Source organism: Fringilla coelebs (genome assembly GCF_963513975.1).
Source record: "Fringilla coelebs genome assembly, chromosome: 2".
Taxonomy (NCBI): Eukaryota; Metazoa; Chordata; class Aves; order Passeriformes; family Fringillidae; genus Fringilla; species Fringilla coelebs.
This window is the reverse complement of record NC_140029.1, coordinates 87,827,982-87,844,280: the sequence shown is the minus strand read 5'-3', so window position 1 is coordinate 87,844,280 and position 16,299 is coordinate 87,827,982. Positions and strand designations below refer to the sequence as shown.

At 42.0% G+C, this 16,299-nt stretch overlaps 1 protein-coding gene across 1 annotated transcript in view; it reads left to right on the top strand.

Annotated features, from left to right (window-relative positions):
* Window positions 1-3,696: 3,696 nt before the first annotated feature.
* The window catches only part of INTS4 (integrator complex subunit 4), a 32,560-nt gene continuing 19,957 nt past the window's right edge, over window positions 3,697-16,299 (top strand). Inside the window, exons 1-11 of the mRNA XM_084201311.1 lie at window positions 3,697-3,756; window positions 4,568-4,762; window positions 6,638-6,755; window positions 7,439-7,545; window positions 7,752-7,937; window positions 9,138-9,188; window positions 9,809-9,897; window positions 10,158-10,278; window positions 10,793-10,864; window positions 11,873-12,047; window positions 14,100-14,305. Coding sequence (XP_084057437.1) covers window positions 3,703-3,756; window positions 4,568-4,762; window positions 6,638-6,755; window positions 7,439-7,545; window positions 7,752-7,937; window positions 9,138-9,188; window positions 9,809-9,897; window positions 10,158-10,278; window positions 10,793-10,864; window positions 11,873-12,047; window positions 14,100-14,305 — 1,374 coding nt within the window. The 5' untranslated portion in view covers window positions 3,697-3,702. The remainder of the gene's footprint in view (window positions 3,757-4,567; window positions 4,763-6,637; window positions 6,756-7,438; window positions 7,546-7,751; window positions 7,938-9,137; window positions 9,189-9,808; window positions 9,898-10,157; window positions 10,279-10,792; window positions 10,865-11,872; window positions 12,048-14,099; window positions 14,306-16,299) is intronic.

Below are 16,299 nucleotides of genomic sequence, written 5' to 3'. Positions count from 1 at the left end.
CAAAGTGCCACCATTGATAGGGAACATCAGAAAGCAATCACTGGAACAAATTAACCTGGACTGTGGAGAATAAACCACGAGCTACCAGAGGGACAGGAAGAAATGCACAGGCCAACAAAATGATCTCCTTTGGCTGTTTTCCATATCAAAGAACACTTAAGAGCCACTTTACTTGAGGTCTAGGGGATAACTTTTTAGAGGTTTTAAAAGGCTCCAGAAAAAGGAGGAATTTTACTCTTCAGTGTTGTTTACTATTCATTCAGTTCAAAGAGATGGATCTGTGAATTGAGCCAACCTCACTCAACCTAAGGGAAATTAATAATCCCAAATATGTCTTGTGGACATGTAGAGTTGCTCTCTCAGTGCAGATGAGAACAGGCCACATATCTGGAAATCCTGACTGAAACAATGATATTACCATACACTCAAATTAAATTTGGTTTCTAAATGGGAAGGCCAAAGCTATTCTTCTCCTGCCTTTCTACACTATAATCTGGGTTAAAAGGAAGGATTCAGTGTCCTATGATCGCTTCTTCTTTCTCCAGCAGACAGCCTACTCTCTAGTCAGTGTATTTATTACCATTATTTATTATTTGTTCTGAAGGAAAGACAGAGAACCTCAGCTATGGTCCAGGATCAACAAAAGGCAAAAATACAATCGCTGATGTGAGGAGTTTATAATCTAAGGATGCACACTCCTCTTTCAGACCACACAATCTTAATCTTTTTCTTATGACGCTCATTATTATGATGATGCTATTTCTAACTACATAAGCTCCTGGAAGAATTGGGAAAACCTGCCATGATTTGGTGGGAAGGAAGTGGTACTGAAGCAACAGCCTGCAGATTCTCTTTTACTGAACACAAGTTGCATTCTACAAGGTGTTTTAAAAAATCTTAGAGTTTGAAAGTTTATTTTTATACTGGAAATGGATTGGGTTTAATCACTCTCAGAATCATAATGGCTGATTTGATAAAGACCACATTTCCTTTACTTCTTGGAAGATGGATTTCTTCCAGTCAAGGACAGTAACAATAGAATCATAGAAGGGTCCCTGGGATTTCAAATAAATAAATAAAAAAAAAAAACTTGAATTATGCAGAAGTGCTTTATTTACTGACATTTTCCCCTCAAGATCCCTGAATTCTAAAGACCTGAAGTTTTGTCTTTAGGGTAACAGATTTGAACCATTCCTAATTAAGCTGTGTTTCAGATGTGCTTATCCTAGCACGGACCTCCCCCCAGTGACAGTCGTGAGTCACTCCAGCGGCTGCAGGGCAGCTCTGCTGCAGGTGTGAAGGGACTCTGAGATCTCTCACACTCATAACCTTGGTAAGAATGGACACAGTCAGTGCCTGAGAGGTTTATGAAATAGGCTCTTTTGATCCTGACCAAGTGGTTGGTGGTGCTCAGCCTGGAAGAAGAGGGATTGAGGAGGTCTCCCAGTAGACAAAAGGCTGCTTTAAAGAGATCTGTTTCACTTTGTCCATGCTAAGGGTGGGGAAACTGGCTTAAGTCGCAACAACAGAGATGAAAATTAGATATCAGGAGAAAAAAAATCTCAGTATTGAATAGTTAAAGCCTCACACCAGACAACCTCTTAAGTCTACAGGATTGGAGCCATGAGAAACTTTAATTGGCACCCACTCGAATCCTGGGTTCAGTTTGGGGCCCCTCGCTCCAAGAAGGACACTGAAGGCCAGGAGTGTCCTGGAGAAGGGCAGTGGAGCTGGGGAAGGGTTTGGAGCACAAGTCTGATGAGGAGCAGCTGAGGGAGCTGGGGGTGCTCAGCCTGGAGAAAAGAAGGCTCAGGGGGACCTTGTTGCTCCCTACAACTGCCTGAGAGGAGGCTGTGGCCAGGGGAGGGACAGGACAAGAGAAACGGCCTCAAGTTGTGCCAGGAATATTGTCAGGAAAAATTTATTCACTGTTATTAATAAGAAGCTTGACTAGGCCAATATTCAAGCAACAATCAATTTATTAATTAATTATGGTAAAGTATGAGCAAAACAGCGCTGGGTACAGTGGAGGCAGTTTTCCCTCCGACTGCACACTGATATTTGGGCTTACAGGTATTTATAGGGGCACTCAGAAGCTTTCTCAGCAGTTTCTATTTCTACTTGCTTACATCACAATTCTATATACTATTGTGATTTAGTTTTTCTCAGGATGTGTCCCAAAAAAAAGGAAGATTCCCAAATGGTGGTGGCAGCCTCCGAGATGTTGGTCCAGTTTCTGCAAGAACAATGACAAATCCCATCTGGTGAAGTCCAGCTCCCCAGATGTGGGTCCCCCTTGTTATCACAGGGGCTATCAGTGATGTCCAGCTGCCCTTGGTGAAGTTGTAAATCCTTCAGAGCATGTCCATCTTCCTTTCTCAAGCTGTTTTTCTCAGTTTTGTTAAGGAGTGAGATAAGCACATTTCCTTTCTATACATTCCAAAGCTATAGTTTCAAGGATTCAATCAATATTCCAAAATTATACCTGAAAAGGTTACTGTTACAGCACTCTTGAAGGCCTGACTACAAGCAAAGAGCAACATCCCGAATGCTGTAATTCAAATGCTCCTAAATCAATCCAGGTTAATTGCAAACACAGGCTGGGTTCAAGGGCCTTCTTCCATGCTTTACTTTCCTCAGTTAATATTAGAATTTGCAGCCGTCCCATGGTTGGTGTCCACACATATCGCAATCACAAATACACACATTTCCTTTCTGTGCCAGACACGAAACACAGCTCTGTGTTTCACATTCACTGAAAGGGTCACCAGATATTGGAACAGGCTGCCCAAAGAACTGGTCAAGTCACCATCCGTGGAAGTGCTCAAAAAATGTGTGGGTGTGGGACCTGGGGACAAGAGTTTGGTGGTGGGCATGGCAGTGCTGGCTTAATGGTTGAACTCGATGATCTTAGAAATTTTTCTGACTTTAGTGATTCTACGATTCTGATGGAAATAATTTTTCTAATTATTTTCAATTAATTGTTTTACTTAATCATAAGCAGTATATTATTTATTAGCATTGTATTGGTCTTAAGTCACTTTTAGCCAGCATGTAGATAAGTTTCTTTACACAAACTGTTATTGTTAGAGTTTGATTGGGAAAATCATTGAAACTTTAAGTTTTGCTAAACTAGCCCTGATATGCTTTGATGAAGGAAGAGAGAGATGTACTTCTCAAAGTGGACACAAGAAATGCAGAATTTGTAGATTACATGGGCTTTTTGCAGAAACCAGAAGATAACTAAGGCTCTTCAGTATATGCTGCAAAACTCCCTACCTTGGAGAAAGATAGCAAAAGTACTGAGAAATGGGGACTGATTAACGTGAGAAGCAAGAATAAATATCCAATAGAATACGAATTAATGAAGATAATTATATAATATAGAACCAATGAACACTCATTTCTTTGTTTGCTAAAAAAGCAGAAATAGGTGGGAAAGTCGGCTTAAAATCGAATACTGGTGAAACTGGGTGTACTTTGCGGGGGAACAGCGCGGGGCAGCGCCCTGGGGCGGAACGGGCGGCAGGCTCACCCTGCGGAGCGGGCCGAACCGCGGCCGCCATGTTGGGCCCGCGTCCCCATGGCAACGGGAGGCCGCCGGACCATCGAGTGCGGCCTCCGGGCGGAAAGAGGGGCCGCGCCTCGGGCCCCTCCCCGCGGCAGCTCTATGGCTCCTCTTCCGGGTTGCGCGGCGGCGTCATGGCGGCGCACCTGAAGAAGCGGGTGTACGAGGAGTTCACCAAGGTGGTCCAGGTAACGCGTCCCCCCTGGGCCTGGATGGACGGTTCCGAGGTCTGCCGTGTGGCGGGAGGTGCCGGCGGGTGAGGCGGAGCTGTGGGGAAACCCGCCGGCCCAGCCCGCGCCGAGGCTGGGAGTGCCGCCCGCTCGCCAGGCGTCGGGGCTGGGGCGGCCTCTGAGGGGTTGGGGAGGAGTGGGACGGGTCGGCCCCGAGTTTAAGAAGGGTGGAGCTGCCGGAGGGGAGAGGTCTGAGGGAAGGTGTTCCCCTCAGGGTGAAGAGGGAGAGAGGTTGTGGAGTCTCCCTCACTGGAGATACTCAAGAACCGTCCGGACGCAGTCCTGTGCAGTGTGCTCTGGGATGACCCTGATTGAGAGAGAGGTTGGACGAGATGACCCGCTGTGGTCCCTTCCAACCAGACCCGTTTTGTTGATTTCTTTGACCTGAGCAGGGCCGGGACTGCTGCGGGGAAGAAGAAGCATCCCCGAGCCCGCGACTGGGGAAGGAACTACAGCGGGTTTCTGGGCTGCTCCAGGCCGGTGGGAGTGGGAGAAGTCGTGTTTGCCCTGGGTTAGTTGTTTGGTGTTGGAAGCAGCAGGATTTGACCCAGCCTAGGGTGGGAGAGGCCGTGTTTCGCGGGGACAGGGACTTCCTGGGCAGGACAGTAACAGCCACAGCGGTCTGAGGATGGGTGTCTCCCTGAGACAGATGAAGGAGGGGCTAGTGACTGCCCTGGGACGTGGGAGCTTCGTTAGGCCTCCCCATGTTCAGTCTGGGAAGGAGTGGGTCTGGATACACTGTTTCTGAGCCCTGTCCCTCTGCCCACAGCAGCAGCATGAGGACCTGTCCACCAAGAAGCTGCGGCTGACCAAGCCCAGCAAGTCGGCAGCGCTCCACGTGGACCTGTGCAAAGCCACTTCACCTGCAGATGCCTTGCAGTACCTGCTCCAGTTTGCCAGGAAGCCTGTGGAAGTGGAGAGTGTGGAGGGGGTTGTCAGGATCCTGCTGGAGCATTATTACAAGGTGGTGAAGCTGGGAGTCAAACATGTTTACTCCTTCTGCTCCTGTTTGCTTGGTGTGGGATGTTGAACAGGGGCTCACAGGCTCCTGTGTTGCTGACTCAGTTGCCAACAGCCTGGGCTGAGAGTGAACAGCTGTAGCCCTTGACCCAAGTGATTTCTGGTTGTGTTACTTGGTCCCTGTGCTGATGGTTTCAGCAGCCTGTGACAAGTGTTCCCTGCTCATGGCCTGTGTGGAAGTTAACTTGGTAAGGGACAAAAGACCTGTCAAGTTTTCCAGGGAGCCCAGCTGTCTAGAGCTGTTTCAGCTTTATCTACCACTTTCCTGACTGATGTGTCCTTACCTTATTCTTAATTTTCTCTAGCAGTGGAGAAACTTTTAAGCTATTGCTTACATGGTAAAAATCAGCACTTTTAAAATCACAGAATCATGGAATGGTTTGGGTTTGAAGGGACATTAATGATCGTCCACTTGTGACCCCCTGTGCTAGGGCAGGGACACCTTCTGTTAGACCAGGTTGCCCAAAGTTCCTTCCAGCCTGGCCTTGAGCCCTTCTATGCATGAGGCAGCTTCCCTGAGCAGCCTTCTCTGGGCCAGTACCTCACTGCCCTCTCCTAATATCAAATCTGTGAAAAAACTGTCAGGGATCAGTCTCTTCTCCAATTAGCAAACAGTAGAACAGGGAAATGGATTCAAGCTGCTCCAAGGAGGTTTAGATCAGACATTTGGAAAACTTTCCACACTGAAAAACCATCAAGCACTGGAACAATCTGCCCAGGGCAGTGATTGAGTCACCATCCCTGAAGGTATTTCAAAGATGGTTAGATGTGGCACTTAGGGACATTGTTTAGTGGTAGATTGTCAGTGCTGGGTTAGGGGTTGGACTTGATGATCTTAAGGGTCTTCTCCAACATAAATGATTCTCTGGCTCTATGAAATGCAGAGTTCCTGGTCAAATAACACAGATTATTTGTGCTTGAAGTTTGTTTTGTAGCCTGTATTAGAAGAGAGACTCATGAACCTGCAGAGATCACACTGGCAAGAACACAGGCTGTTACAGAATCCACCTTTTAAATATACTGCTTTCAAAACTACCATATCTGACATTATTTTATTTACAGACAAAATTTTCAATAGAACTTGTTTCTTAGTACTCCATAACACTTGCACTTTCCCTGATCATCCAGAAACCTGACCCTGAAAGCTGTAACTGCAGTGGAAGTTATGTGATGATTTATTTGTTTGAAGTGTCATTGTTTTGTTTAAGATGGTCCTGTAGCCTCCTGCTCCTTCATCCCCATAGATTTTGGTAGGGCAGTCCCCATGCAGTCCTGATGACAGTATCCATTGTTCAAACACATAACTTCCACTCTAAAATAAAAAATGCTTCTCAGTTCAATTGAGAAAGAGACTGCTACCTTGGGTGTCACATTTGTCACTTGGAGGCTGTGTGTGGCACTGAAGTCTCTCTTAAACACTTGACAGATATAACAGTTATAGCTGTAAAATTTCTTGTTGTAATTTTTCTGCAACTCTGTGTTCAGTGTTGCACAAATGCTTGGTAAGATCCATGTATGACATCCAGGTGACTTTTTGCCTTTCTACTCTGCATTGGATATCCTTGGCAATACAATGAAAGAGGCACCATCCAGTTATGACCAGAAGTCTTGTGTGCATGAGTTTGTAGAAGCCTCAAAATAAATCTTTAAAATGCTAAATTTAAAGGAATATTAATTGATGAGTCTTACTTATGTAATTATTACCTGTGACAGCATTTGCTGTTTCTTAAATGAGTAGATGTATGTAGGTAATATATGCTGGTTTTTTTCTTTAACCTTACTGTATTGGGGATTTTTCTGGGGTGTTGTTTCCTTCCAGGAGAATGATGCCTCTGTAAGACTGAAGATTGCATCCTTACTGGGGTTGTTGTCAAAGACTGCAGGGTTTTCCCCAGACTGCATTATGGATGATGCCATTAACACCCTTCAGAATGAGAGTAAGTCTCACTTTTGATGTGGTGCTTGAGGTCAAGGTGGAATCATGCTGTCAAAGCATTTGGGACAGTGGCAAGGCCTTACATCTCAGGTGTATGATTGGGAATTGCTGCTTAGAGTATTTATTTTCTGGTTTTGTGAATGATGACAGGTAACACCATGTTCTCAGGAGGAAAAGAATATTCTTCTGGCCTGCCTGCTCCATATCTTTGTTCTAAAGGAGTGCAAAATGCGCTTTTGCATTTCCGTCTGAGAGCTGTTCCTTCTGAGGTTTTCTGTTCTACGGGACAGTTTTGCTTAAAATGGAAATGTGTTTGAAGAGGAGTTTTTTTATATTATGCTAGAGGCCAGCTCATCAAGGTGTATCAAAAGGAGTGTAGCCCGCAGGTCAAGGGAGGAGGGTATATACCCTTTTTACTCAGCACTGGTTAAGCCACATCTGAAATACCTTATCCAGTTTTGGGTTCCCCAGTAGCAGATTGGTGCTGGTAAGGTTGGGTGAGTTCAGCCATTAAGGTGGTAGAGAACTGGACTGTGTGATGTACAAGGCATAGCTGAGGGAGCTGGGCTAGTTCAGACCTTGAAAAGTTTCAGGATGGCCTTCCAATGTGGATCAGTTTGTGATCCTGTAGCTAGTAAGAGTTCAGCAAAGTAGTGCATAGCCTTTCACTCTTCTGTCTTGCAGAGTCTCACCAAGTCCTTGCTCAGCTGCTGGACACCCTGTTAGTGATTGGCACAAAACTCCCAGAGAATCCTTCTGTCAGGATGAGGCTGGTAGAAGTAGCTTGCAAGGTAAGGAGGCCTCCCTGGGCCAGGAAACTTCTGTCACTGCCCCAAGAAAAAAAGAAAGGTAGTCAGTATTTAAATTATTTTCATTTTTTCTCAACAAATTGTTACAATACTAACATTAATAACTGCTAGGAAACATAGCATGATGTTTCAAAGGGCTGAAAGAAACAAAAGAATCCAGTTACATCTGCTCATCTCTTGTTCCCCAGCATCTAACAGATTCTTCTCATGGTGTAAGGAATAAGTGTCTTCAGCTAATTGGCTGTCTTGGCCCAGTGGAAAAAGGTGTTGCAAAAGAGGCTGAAAGCCAGGCGGCCAAAGATGTCCAGAAGATAATAGGAGATCATTTTAATGATCAGGACCCTCGAGTTAGGACTGCAGCTATAAAAGCCATGGTAAGTGTAGCTGGTACCGTGGAAGAAATGGTTTGAGGTTGTATAAGGAAGCTGAGAGAGGGCTGTAATCTAACACAAAGAAGTTTGTTTTAGGGATTATTTTAATTAACTTAGTAAAAGTCTGTTCATTGTATCAAAATTACCTGAAAAAATAAGCTAGGTCTTGAAATATTTGAGTAACATGAGATCTCAAGGAGCATTTGGGTGATTCATAACTTCAGTTTCAGGTATAGCTGAAGAAGCCTTTCAAGTTGTTCATTCTTTTGAGTGTGTGTATGGCTCTTTCTTTTAGTGACAAATTTATTTCTTGATTTAGTATTGGTTACCAGAATAAACCACTAATGCTCCAAAATGCAGTAGGTATCTGCTTATGTTAGGAAACCTGTGTAATAAGTCCAGAAAGAATTTTGTTTGTTTGTTTTAAAGCAAACATTTATGTTTTGCCTCATGGTTACATTCATTAGCATTCTCTAACTCTTTGTAAGGTATACTATATACTGGATTTTTTTGTGTGTGGACCCCTCAGAAGCTTTTAGCTTTGCAGAAATGCAAGCAAAGACCATGCAATTCAAAATACTGCTTAATGTGAGTTGCCTGTGAGTGTATGAACCCTTAAAGTTTATACTAATGTTCCATCTACTGTGATGGTCAACAAGGATCTTTGAATTAATGTTATTAAACTCCAGAGAAAGAAGAAAGATGCATTTGAGGAGATCAGATTGCACTTGAATCTCTCTGAAATCTCCCTCTCCTGACTATGTACTTACTCATCCTTCTAAAAAGAAGCAATGTAGGACAGGTTGCTGTCCCTGTGATTCAGTAACAGAAAGATTGCCAATGAGTTTTCATGCCATGTAAATGCTACTTTTTGATTCATGTTTTGGGAATGGTAATAAAGTAATAAATTATCTGTTTTAGCTGTGGTTGACTATGGCTAACACGAAAAAATTATTTGAAGGTTGGAAGAATAAACAGGCAGTGTATTTGTATAAATTGTTGTCCATAATCTAAGTATGAATGACTGTGAAACTAAAAAATTATACTCAACTCAAGAATATTATATAAAATATTTATGGTCAAGGTAATGCAGTATTTTAATTATAGCAGCTCAAACAGAAAAACTGTGGTGAAAACTTAGTTTGTGTCCTTTAAACCTGTACTTAGACTTTCTTACATTGTTTTGGTTTTTTTTCCCTGTAGCTACAGCTTCATGAAAGAGGACTAAAGTTACAGCAAGCTATTTATAGTCAGGTAAAACCTTGTATTTGTTTTGTACTTGTCTGCACATCTTTCTCTTTGAGTTCTCTGGCAGTGTGTTTTGTGAGGAGGAGGGCACTGAGCAGAGGAGGAGTATTTTACACTTAGGTTGCAGATATTCCTTGCTGTTGTATAACAGGTTATTTTGCATCCATTGTGCTTAAATGCACTAAAGCATATGCTTTTTTATATATTGTTTGTTGGGGAAGTGATCATGGGAAGGGGAAGACATTGCATTAAAGTCATTCCTGTCATCTAGCAGTCATAGTCTGGAAGTCTCCTTGTTTATTGGAGAGTACCCATAAGGCTTGTATTTGTTATCTCAGTAAAGCTGTGCAGCTGCTGTATCAAATCAGTTCTGTTGCACACTCTCATTTCATCCTTCTTGCATAGTATGGGTAATTCTGGAGTTTATAACATGTGCCTAGTTGACTTGATTAGATCTAGTCTGTCTGATCAAACTTGGAAATACTAGGGAGTAGCAGGGCAGACTGTATTCATTTTGATTTTTAATCTGTCCTGTTTTATGGTAAGGATGCTGCTGAGCTTGTGGGAAGTGAATGACAGCTCAGGTGGAGATGTTTCAGGTGTATTGGACTATGAATGTTTTTCAGGCCTGCAAGCTGTTGGCAGATGATTACGAACAAGTGCGCAGTGCTGCAGTTCAGCTGATTTGGGTCCTCAGTCAGCTTTACCCTGAAAGGTACGTCCTGCATGCACTGTTCTCAAAGTACTGGCCAAGTAATCATCCTCATCCTGAGAGTTTGTGCTAGTAGGTCTGAGGAGGAGCTACTGTTAGGAAACTGATGTGTACAAATGGCTGATGCCTGATGAGAATGCACTGATGCAGTGAAGTTTTGGTTCCTGGTATTTTTGAACAATTGATAGGAAATCAGCATGGTTGTTTGTTTGTGATGCCATCCAGTATGGAATACAATCAACAAACTGATTTCTCTATGTCAGCATCGTCCCGATTCCTTCTTCTAATGAAGAAATTCGCTTGGTTGATGATGCCTTTGGAAAAATTTGCCATATGGTTAGTGATGGTTCCTGGGTTGTAAGAGTACAAGCTGCGAAGTTATTGGTAAGTTGCATTATTTTCTTCTCTAGCAGAGAATAGTTTCTCTTAAGTTACTTGACTTTTCATATATATTTGGAAAAAAAAAGAGAATGGGAGGATGTTTAAAACCGTATAGGTAAATTTCTCCCAAAATTCTGAGGTGAAGTAAATGAGGGAGGTTGAGGAAACCCAACAGTTTTTCAGCTGAACTGTGCAGTGATTCTTCCCTTGAGAGTAGATGGTTGAATATTAAAGAAAACACAAATCCTTGTCAAAATTTCCTGCCCCTACTTCTTTACCACAGGACATGTGAACCAGCTGAACTCAAGAAAAGCCACATTAACCTCAGTGGGAAAATAAGATGTTCTGATTCTTATGTTCACTTTTTTTGACTCTGACATACAATAGTGTCAGGTATTGCATAAAGCTGTTAGAATGTGTGGATAAGATTGAATGCCATATTGGGATAAGTAAGGAAATTATATTGTGCAGTTTAGAATAATCCTGTTTCTTCTTTTTTGTATTTTTTTCTCTTTAGGGTTCTATGCAACAAGTTAGCTCCCATTTCTTGGAGCAGACCCTTGACAAGAAGCTCATGTCAGATCTGAGGGTATGTCAGTGTTTGGGTTTGTTTTCCTGTGTATAGGTACTAAAATCACACAAGAGGTGTGTTAATACTGAGTGTGCTTGTTCACCTTGTCCTTGCCTGAGGGTTGCTGAGAGTTAATTGATGATGACAGGTTTTGTTTTAGATTAAAGTCAATTAAGCAATTGCTAGTTTTAGATTTCATTAACCAAGCCATGTAAGAAGCAGCTCTAGGCTATTCAAGTTTTGCAACAACTGAGAGGTAAATGTTTGTGGTGTTCTGATAATTTTTTGTCTAAAAGCTTTGCCTATTGTGTATGGAAAGATTGCATCCTAGTTCTAGGAGCAAGGTCCTGGAAACATCCTGCAACATCTGATCAAGAACCATCAAGATTTCAAGAAACATGAGTAGCTAAAGGCTACTCAACCCTGTGAGCAAAATTTTATAGTAGCATTCCTTCCTTAGGCAACATGCTCAAGGTTATGTTAATTTTTTTCTGTCTACCAAAGAATGATGAAGAGCTGCTGTTTTTTGTGTGCTGCTTTGTGAAGGCTGTTAAAGAAAGTGCTGCACAACTTTATTTAGAGTGTGTGGGAAAAGGGGGCAGACTAGCAAGCACACTGAATAAATATCCCACTTTACACATTGCTGAACTCTGGATAATATTGATAGCATTAAAGTATTTAATTGCAGTTTAACAAGTTGAAATGCAAAGTGAGAGCATTTTTTGCAGATCACTTATTGGCTTCTTAACTAGATGGGCCTTTGTTCTGACCCAGTTTGGCTGTTTTTACAATGGATGTTTAAGAATATGTCAATTAAAATATATTTGATATTGTCCTTTCCCTACATCAAAACTACGAAGAGTTACTGGCAGTTAGGCATAGAAGAGTAGGTTTGTTTTTCTTAGCACTTGCATGTGTGTCAATGTCTAAGCCTCCAGCTACATCTATTTTCGGATCCAGTTTTATATTTTGTTGAGTCATCTTTTGAAGTTTACATGGTTGTGACTGAAATGCTTTTTTGGCCAGAGGAAGCGCACTGCACATGAACGAGCCAAAGAGCTCTACAGCTCTGGGGAGTTTTCAAGCGGCAGAAAGTGGGGAGATGATGCTCCCAAAGAGGAAATCGATACTGGTGCTGTGAACTTGATTGAATCAGGAGCTTGTGGGGCTTTTGTTCATGGCCTGGAAGATGAGATGTATGGTAAGTGTTAACTGGGCATGGAATAGCTAAAGAGAGGGGATCTGTGGCTGATGAGCATCATTGTGATGTTTGATATGGCAGTTGTTTCAAAGGTACTGTAGTGTTGCACAGAATTTTGGATAGAAGTGTTCAGTTGGGTAGAAAAAGCAAATAGCTTCCTATAAATGGTAAAGTTTTAGTAACATATATGGTAATAAGTGGCTTGCTTCTGATCTGCAAAAACCCACTGGGATTAGTTTTTGTTGTTGACTTCAATTTAACAGTTGGATGTGGTCAGAAATTGGCAGAGTTAGTTACTGCTGTTTGAAAATGGTGTTTTGTCAGCAGGAAGGAAATGCATAGAATCATTTAGGTTGGAAGATACCTCTAAGACCATCGATTCCAAATGTTAACTGAACACAATCAAATCTACTACTAAGTGCCACATCCAGATGATTTCTGAACACTTCTAAGGATGGCGATTCCTCCGCTTCCCTGTGTAGTCTGTTCCAATGATGGACAATCCGAATGTTTTCCATCTAAACCTCTCCTGGTACAGTGTGAGAATGGTATTTGCATAAACCATGAAAATTCCAAGCTCTGAATGTCATTTTTGCATTTGCCTTTAATGCTACTGGAAGGAAGAGGTTAAGTTAAAACATACAAAACCACTATAAAAAAAATATTGTAGATTGTGTTGTAAAAGTGAGTTTATTGCTCCATGAGTCCTGCAAATAAATGCACGTTTTCCGCGTAGGTAAACTCTCCCTGAAGCTTGAAAGTGCACCTTCTTTTTTTCCTGAGTAACAATAAAAAATGTTTCACTGGTTCAGTCCCTTGGCCCAATGAAACATGTTCTCCGGTTTCTTGTGCCACAGGTCTTGAGTCAATATGATGCTGTTGAGGAATGTGGATAAAATGAAGAAATGTGAAATATACACAGATCTCTCTCCAGTGCAGCATTTTTAAATACTGCTGAGCTCTCCCTGACTGGCAACGCTGCTTGAATTCCATGTTGTAACTTAAATCTGAATTAGTGTGTGTCAGCTTATGAGAGCAATATCAGCAAAATGTTTCTCTTCTCTTAATACCTGGGTCTTAATGACCATGGAGACTCAGAGCTGTGACAAAAGCATCATTATTGAGCAAGCAGGGGTCTTGCTGTCTGTGCATTTTTGTACTTGATCAGAATCCTGAGGAGTCAGATGTCTTCTTTAAGAACAATAAGTCTAGAAGCTCTACACAAGTTCAAGTAAATGTTTTCAAGATGAACTAATTTGGGTGAAAACTAGAAGTATGTTTAAAACAGCAATGTTTGCAAGACCTCAGATTAATTACCATTTTTTTCTGATCCTAGCACATAAGTGTTAGGGAACCTCATGAGGATGATTGTAGGGAAGAGAATCTCATCTCTGCCTAACCTTGTTATATTTGGGTATTCTTCAAATTCTGGCAATGTTTTACAGCGTAAGTACACTCAGGATGCTTTCTGATGGTTTTTTTTTACTTTAATTCAAATAATTTTAATATTTAGGTGGTACCTTTTTCCTTTGTCTTGAGGAATATGAAGTCAGAAAGCAGAAGACTCATTCTGTTAACTGCCAAAACGTTGATTCTCTGGGGCTTTTCAGCAATTCATAAAGTGCTGCATAGCAAGTTAAAAATGCAGTGGAAGCTCCAAGCAGTTAAAATGTCAGGAAGAATAAAACAACCACAGTTTAATTAACTAAATTAGTTTGCTTAAGATACCAGTGTTAATGCTATGCTTGCAAAACACACTATGAAATACGCAGTATTTATTGATGGATCAGAGATCTGTTTTTCACCTGCAGGTCCCTTTTGCAGATGCTTATGGCAGCAGCAGGGACTGTATCAGAAGTGAGACTTGATTTGAAGATTTGTCTGTGAAGAGGTCCCCAGTGGGTCCCTGCTGAGGCTTTCAGCATTTCCTTAGCATCTCCTGTGCCTAGTCCAGCCCTTGAAGAGTACAAGACCTCAGTGTTGGGTGAATGTCCTTTTAAACCAGACAATTGTAATTAATTTACAGTGAATTCCCTGTTCCTCTTTTAACAGAGGTTCGAATTGCTGCAGTTGAAGCCCTGTGTATGTTGGCTCAGTCCTCGCCTTCTTTTGCGGAGAAATGCCTGGATTTTCTGGTTGACATGTTTAATGATGAAATTGAGGAGGTCAGATTGCAGTCAATACACACAATGAGAAAAATTTCCAACAACATCACGCTGCGGGAAGACCAGCTGGATACTGTGTTGGCTGTCTTGGAGGTAAGAAATTCTTGAGGAGGGTGAGAATTGCTTTCCTGCTTGCTTTGGGGTGCTTAATTATGTACTGCTAATCAGTTCCTTCTTCTGAGAGCAAACCCACCCTTTTTTGGGTTTTTTTGACTCTTTGAACTCCACCAAAGGTTCTTAAAATCTGGTAGCTTGTAAGGACCAGGACAGCAGATACTTCTGAAATAGACAAATTTTAGGTAAAAACTCTTCCTTTGATCACTGTGCTGTTGCCTCCATGTGTTTCCTTCTGTCTTGTGTTGAGGTCCAGCACTCCATGCGCTTCATGTTGCATGCAATTTCATTTTCTTTCTGTGTCCTTAGTTCAGCTGCTTTGGCTACACCCTAACCTTTGCTCACCAAGCAGAGCTGCCCATTTATATCTTTGCTCACCAAGCAGAACTGGCCACGGGCCTGAGATCTTTTCTCTGTTGAGGGTGTTTGTCAGTGTGCTCTGCTGTATAATTTTGAGTTTTCCCAACCAGCATCCTCCCAGTCGGTGTTCAGCCAGGATTCAGGGAATAGCACGAGTCAGCTGTTCTGCCTGGTTGATGAGGTTGATCTAGGAAGAGATTTTGGCTGTATGAATGGTACTGTCCTCTCAGACCTGATTTATTTGCTGAGCTATAGCCCCCGAGACAATTTTTGCATCTATTGCTTGTGGTAGGCAGGTTCCTGCTCCTTTTGAGAAATGCCTTGGGAGGTGCTGCAAATCCACTGTTTCAGTCTCTTCACCTTTTATTTCCTTGATCCAGGGCAGCAATTGCTACTTTCAGTTGTGCCTCAGGAAGCAGCAAACTAATTAAACCTATTTTATCAGTCTGCAACAAATGCTGTGGAATATGATCTGACTTTGCAAATGCAGTAATGAGCTTTAGGTGCCTCACGTTTTTGTCATTATTTACATTTGTTTAAGGTGGGAACCTGTGCATGGAGGTATGAAAATGTCCTGGTTAGGCTGAGCTCTTCTGTGCTGACTTACCGTGTATGATAAACCCTACGTGTATTGTCGTTTGTGTTATCATAATTATCATTAGGCATTGGGATAGCTTAAGTGTAGAATTATTAACATTTTAATGGATTTATCTGATTCTGAAAGATACTTGGTACCTTTCTGTAAAATCCATCTTAAAGTACGAAAATAAAGGATGTGGAAAAATACCATTAACTTTGGTGTCTAAATTGCTTCCAGCAGTGTAAATATGGAACACCAGGGTGTTGAGGGTAACTTCTGTTTTCACCCCACTTCTTTCACTTTATCAGAATAATTGTACTATGTACTCCTTGCTTTTCTGACCAGACTTTGGAATTTGCTTTCCCTGTTGTCCTTGATCTCAGTTTCTGTTGAATTGTGCTCATCTGTGTCCCTTCATAGTCTTCTGCCTTCCTTGTCTCTGTACCACATTTCTGTTGGTTTTTATTAGTGGTCTGGAGTAGTTTAGGACTGTGGTCATTCCAGTCCTCAGGGTTTTTCTTCTCTGTGGTCATAGTCTGTCTTTGACCAACAAAAGCCCTTTGATCATTCAAGTGTCTTGGCTGTCATTTAAGAGCCTTTACAAGACGATTTCTCTTTCTTCTTTTGTGTAAGACAGTGATGAATGAGCTGTTGATACTTAGGAAATTATAATTCAGAAAAGGTAAAATCCACCACTGAAAAGCATCCAATTCTTGTATCCTATCAAATTTTCACAATGTGTCCAGCAGCACCAGGCAAATGCTGATAGTAAGGAACATGGTGATACATGGATATGAAATGTCAAGGTGGTTTTTGGCAGAAAGAATGTAATTAATTCAGCCGGATATTCTAGTCTGTCCAGCCACTGACATGTCCTCAGTGCTTCCTCAGACCCTCTGGAGGCTGGTGACGGGGCTGAAAGCCTGTGGAATTGAGCTCCCTGTGTTGAAAAGGATAAAAGGCTGCAGTGAAAATGCTAAAACAATCTTTGGTGATTGTTTTACTGAGTTGCCCAACACCCTCCTTTTTTGTT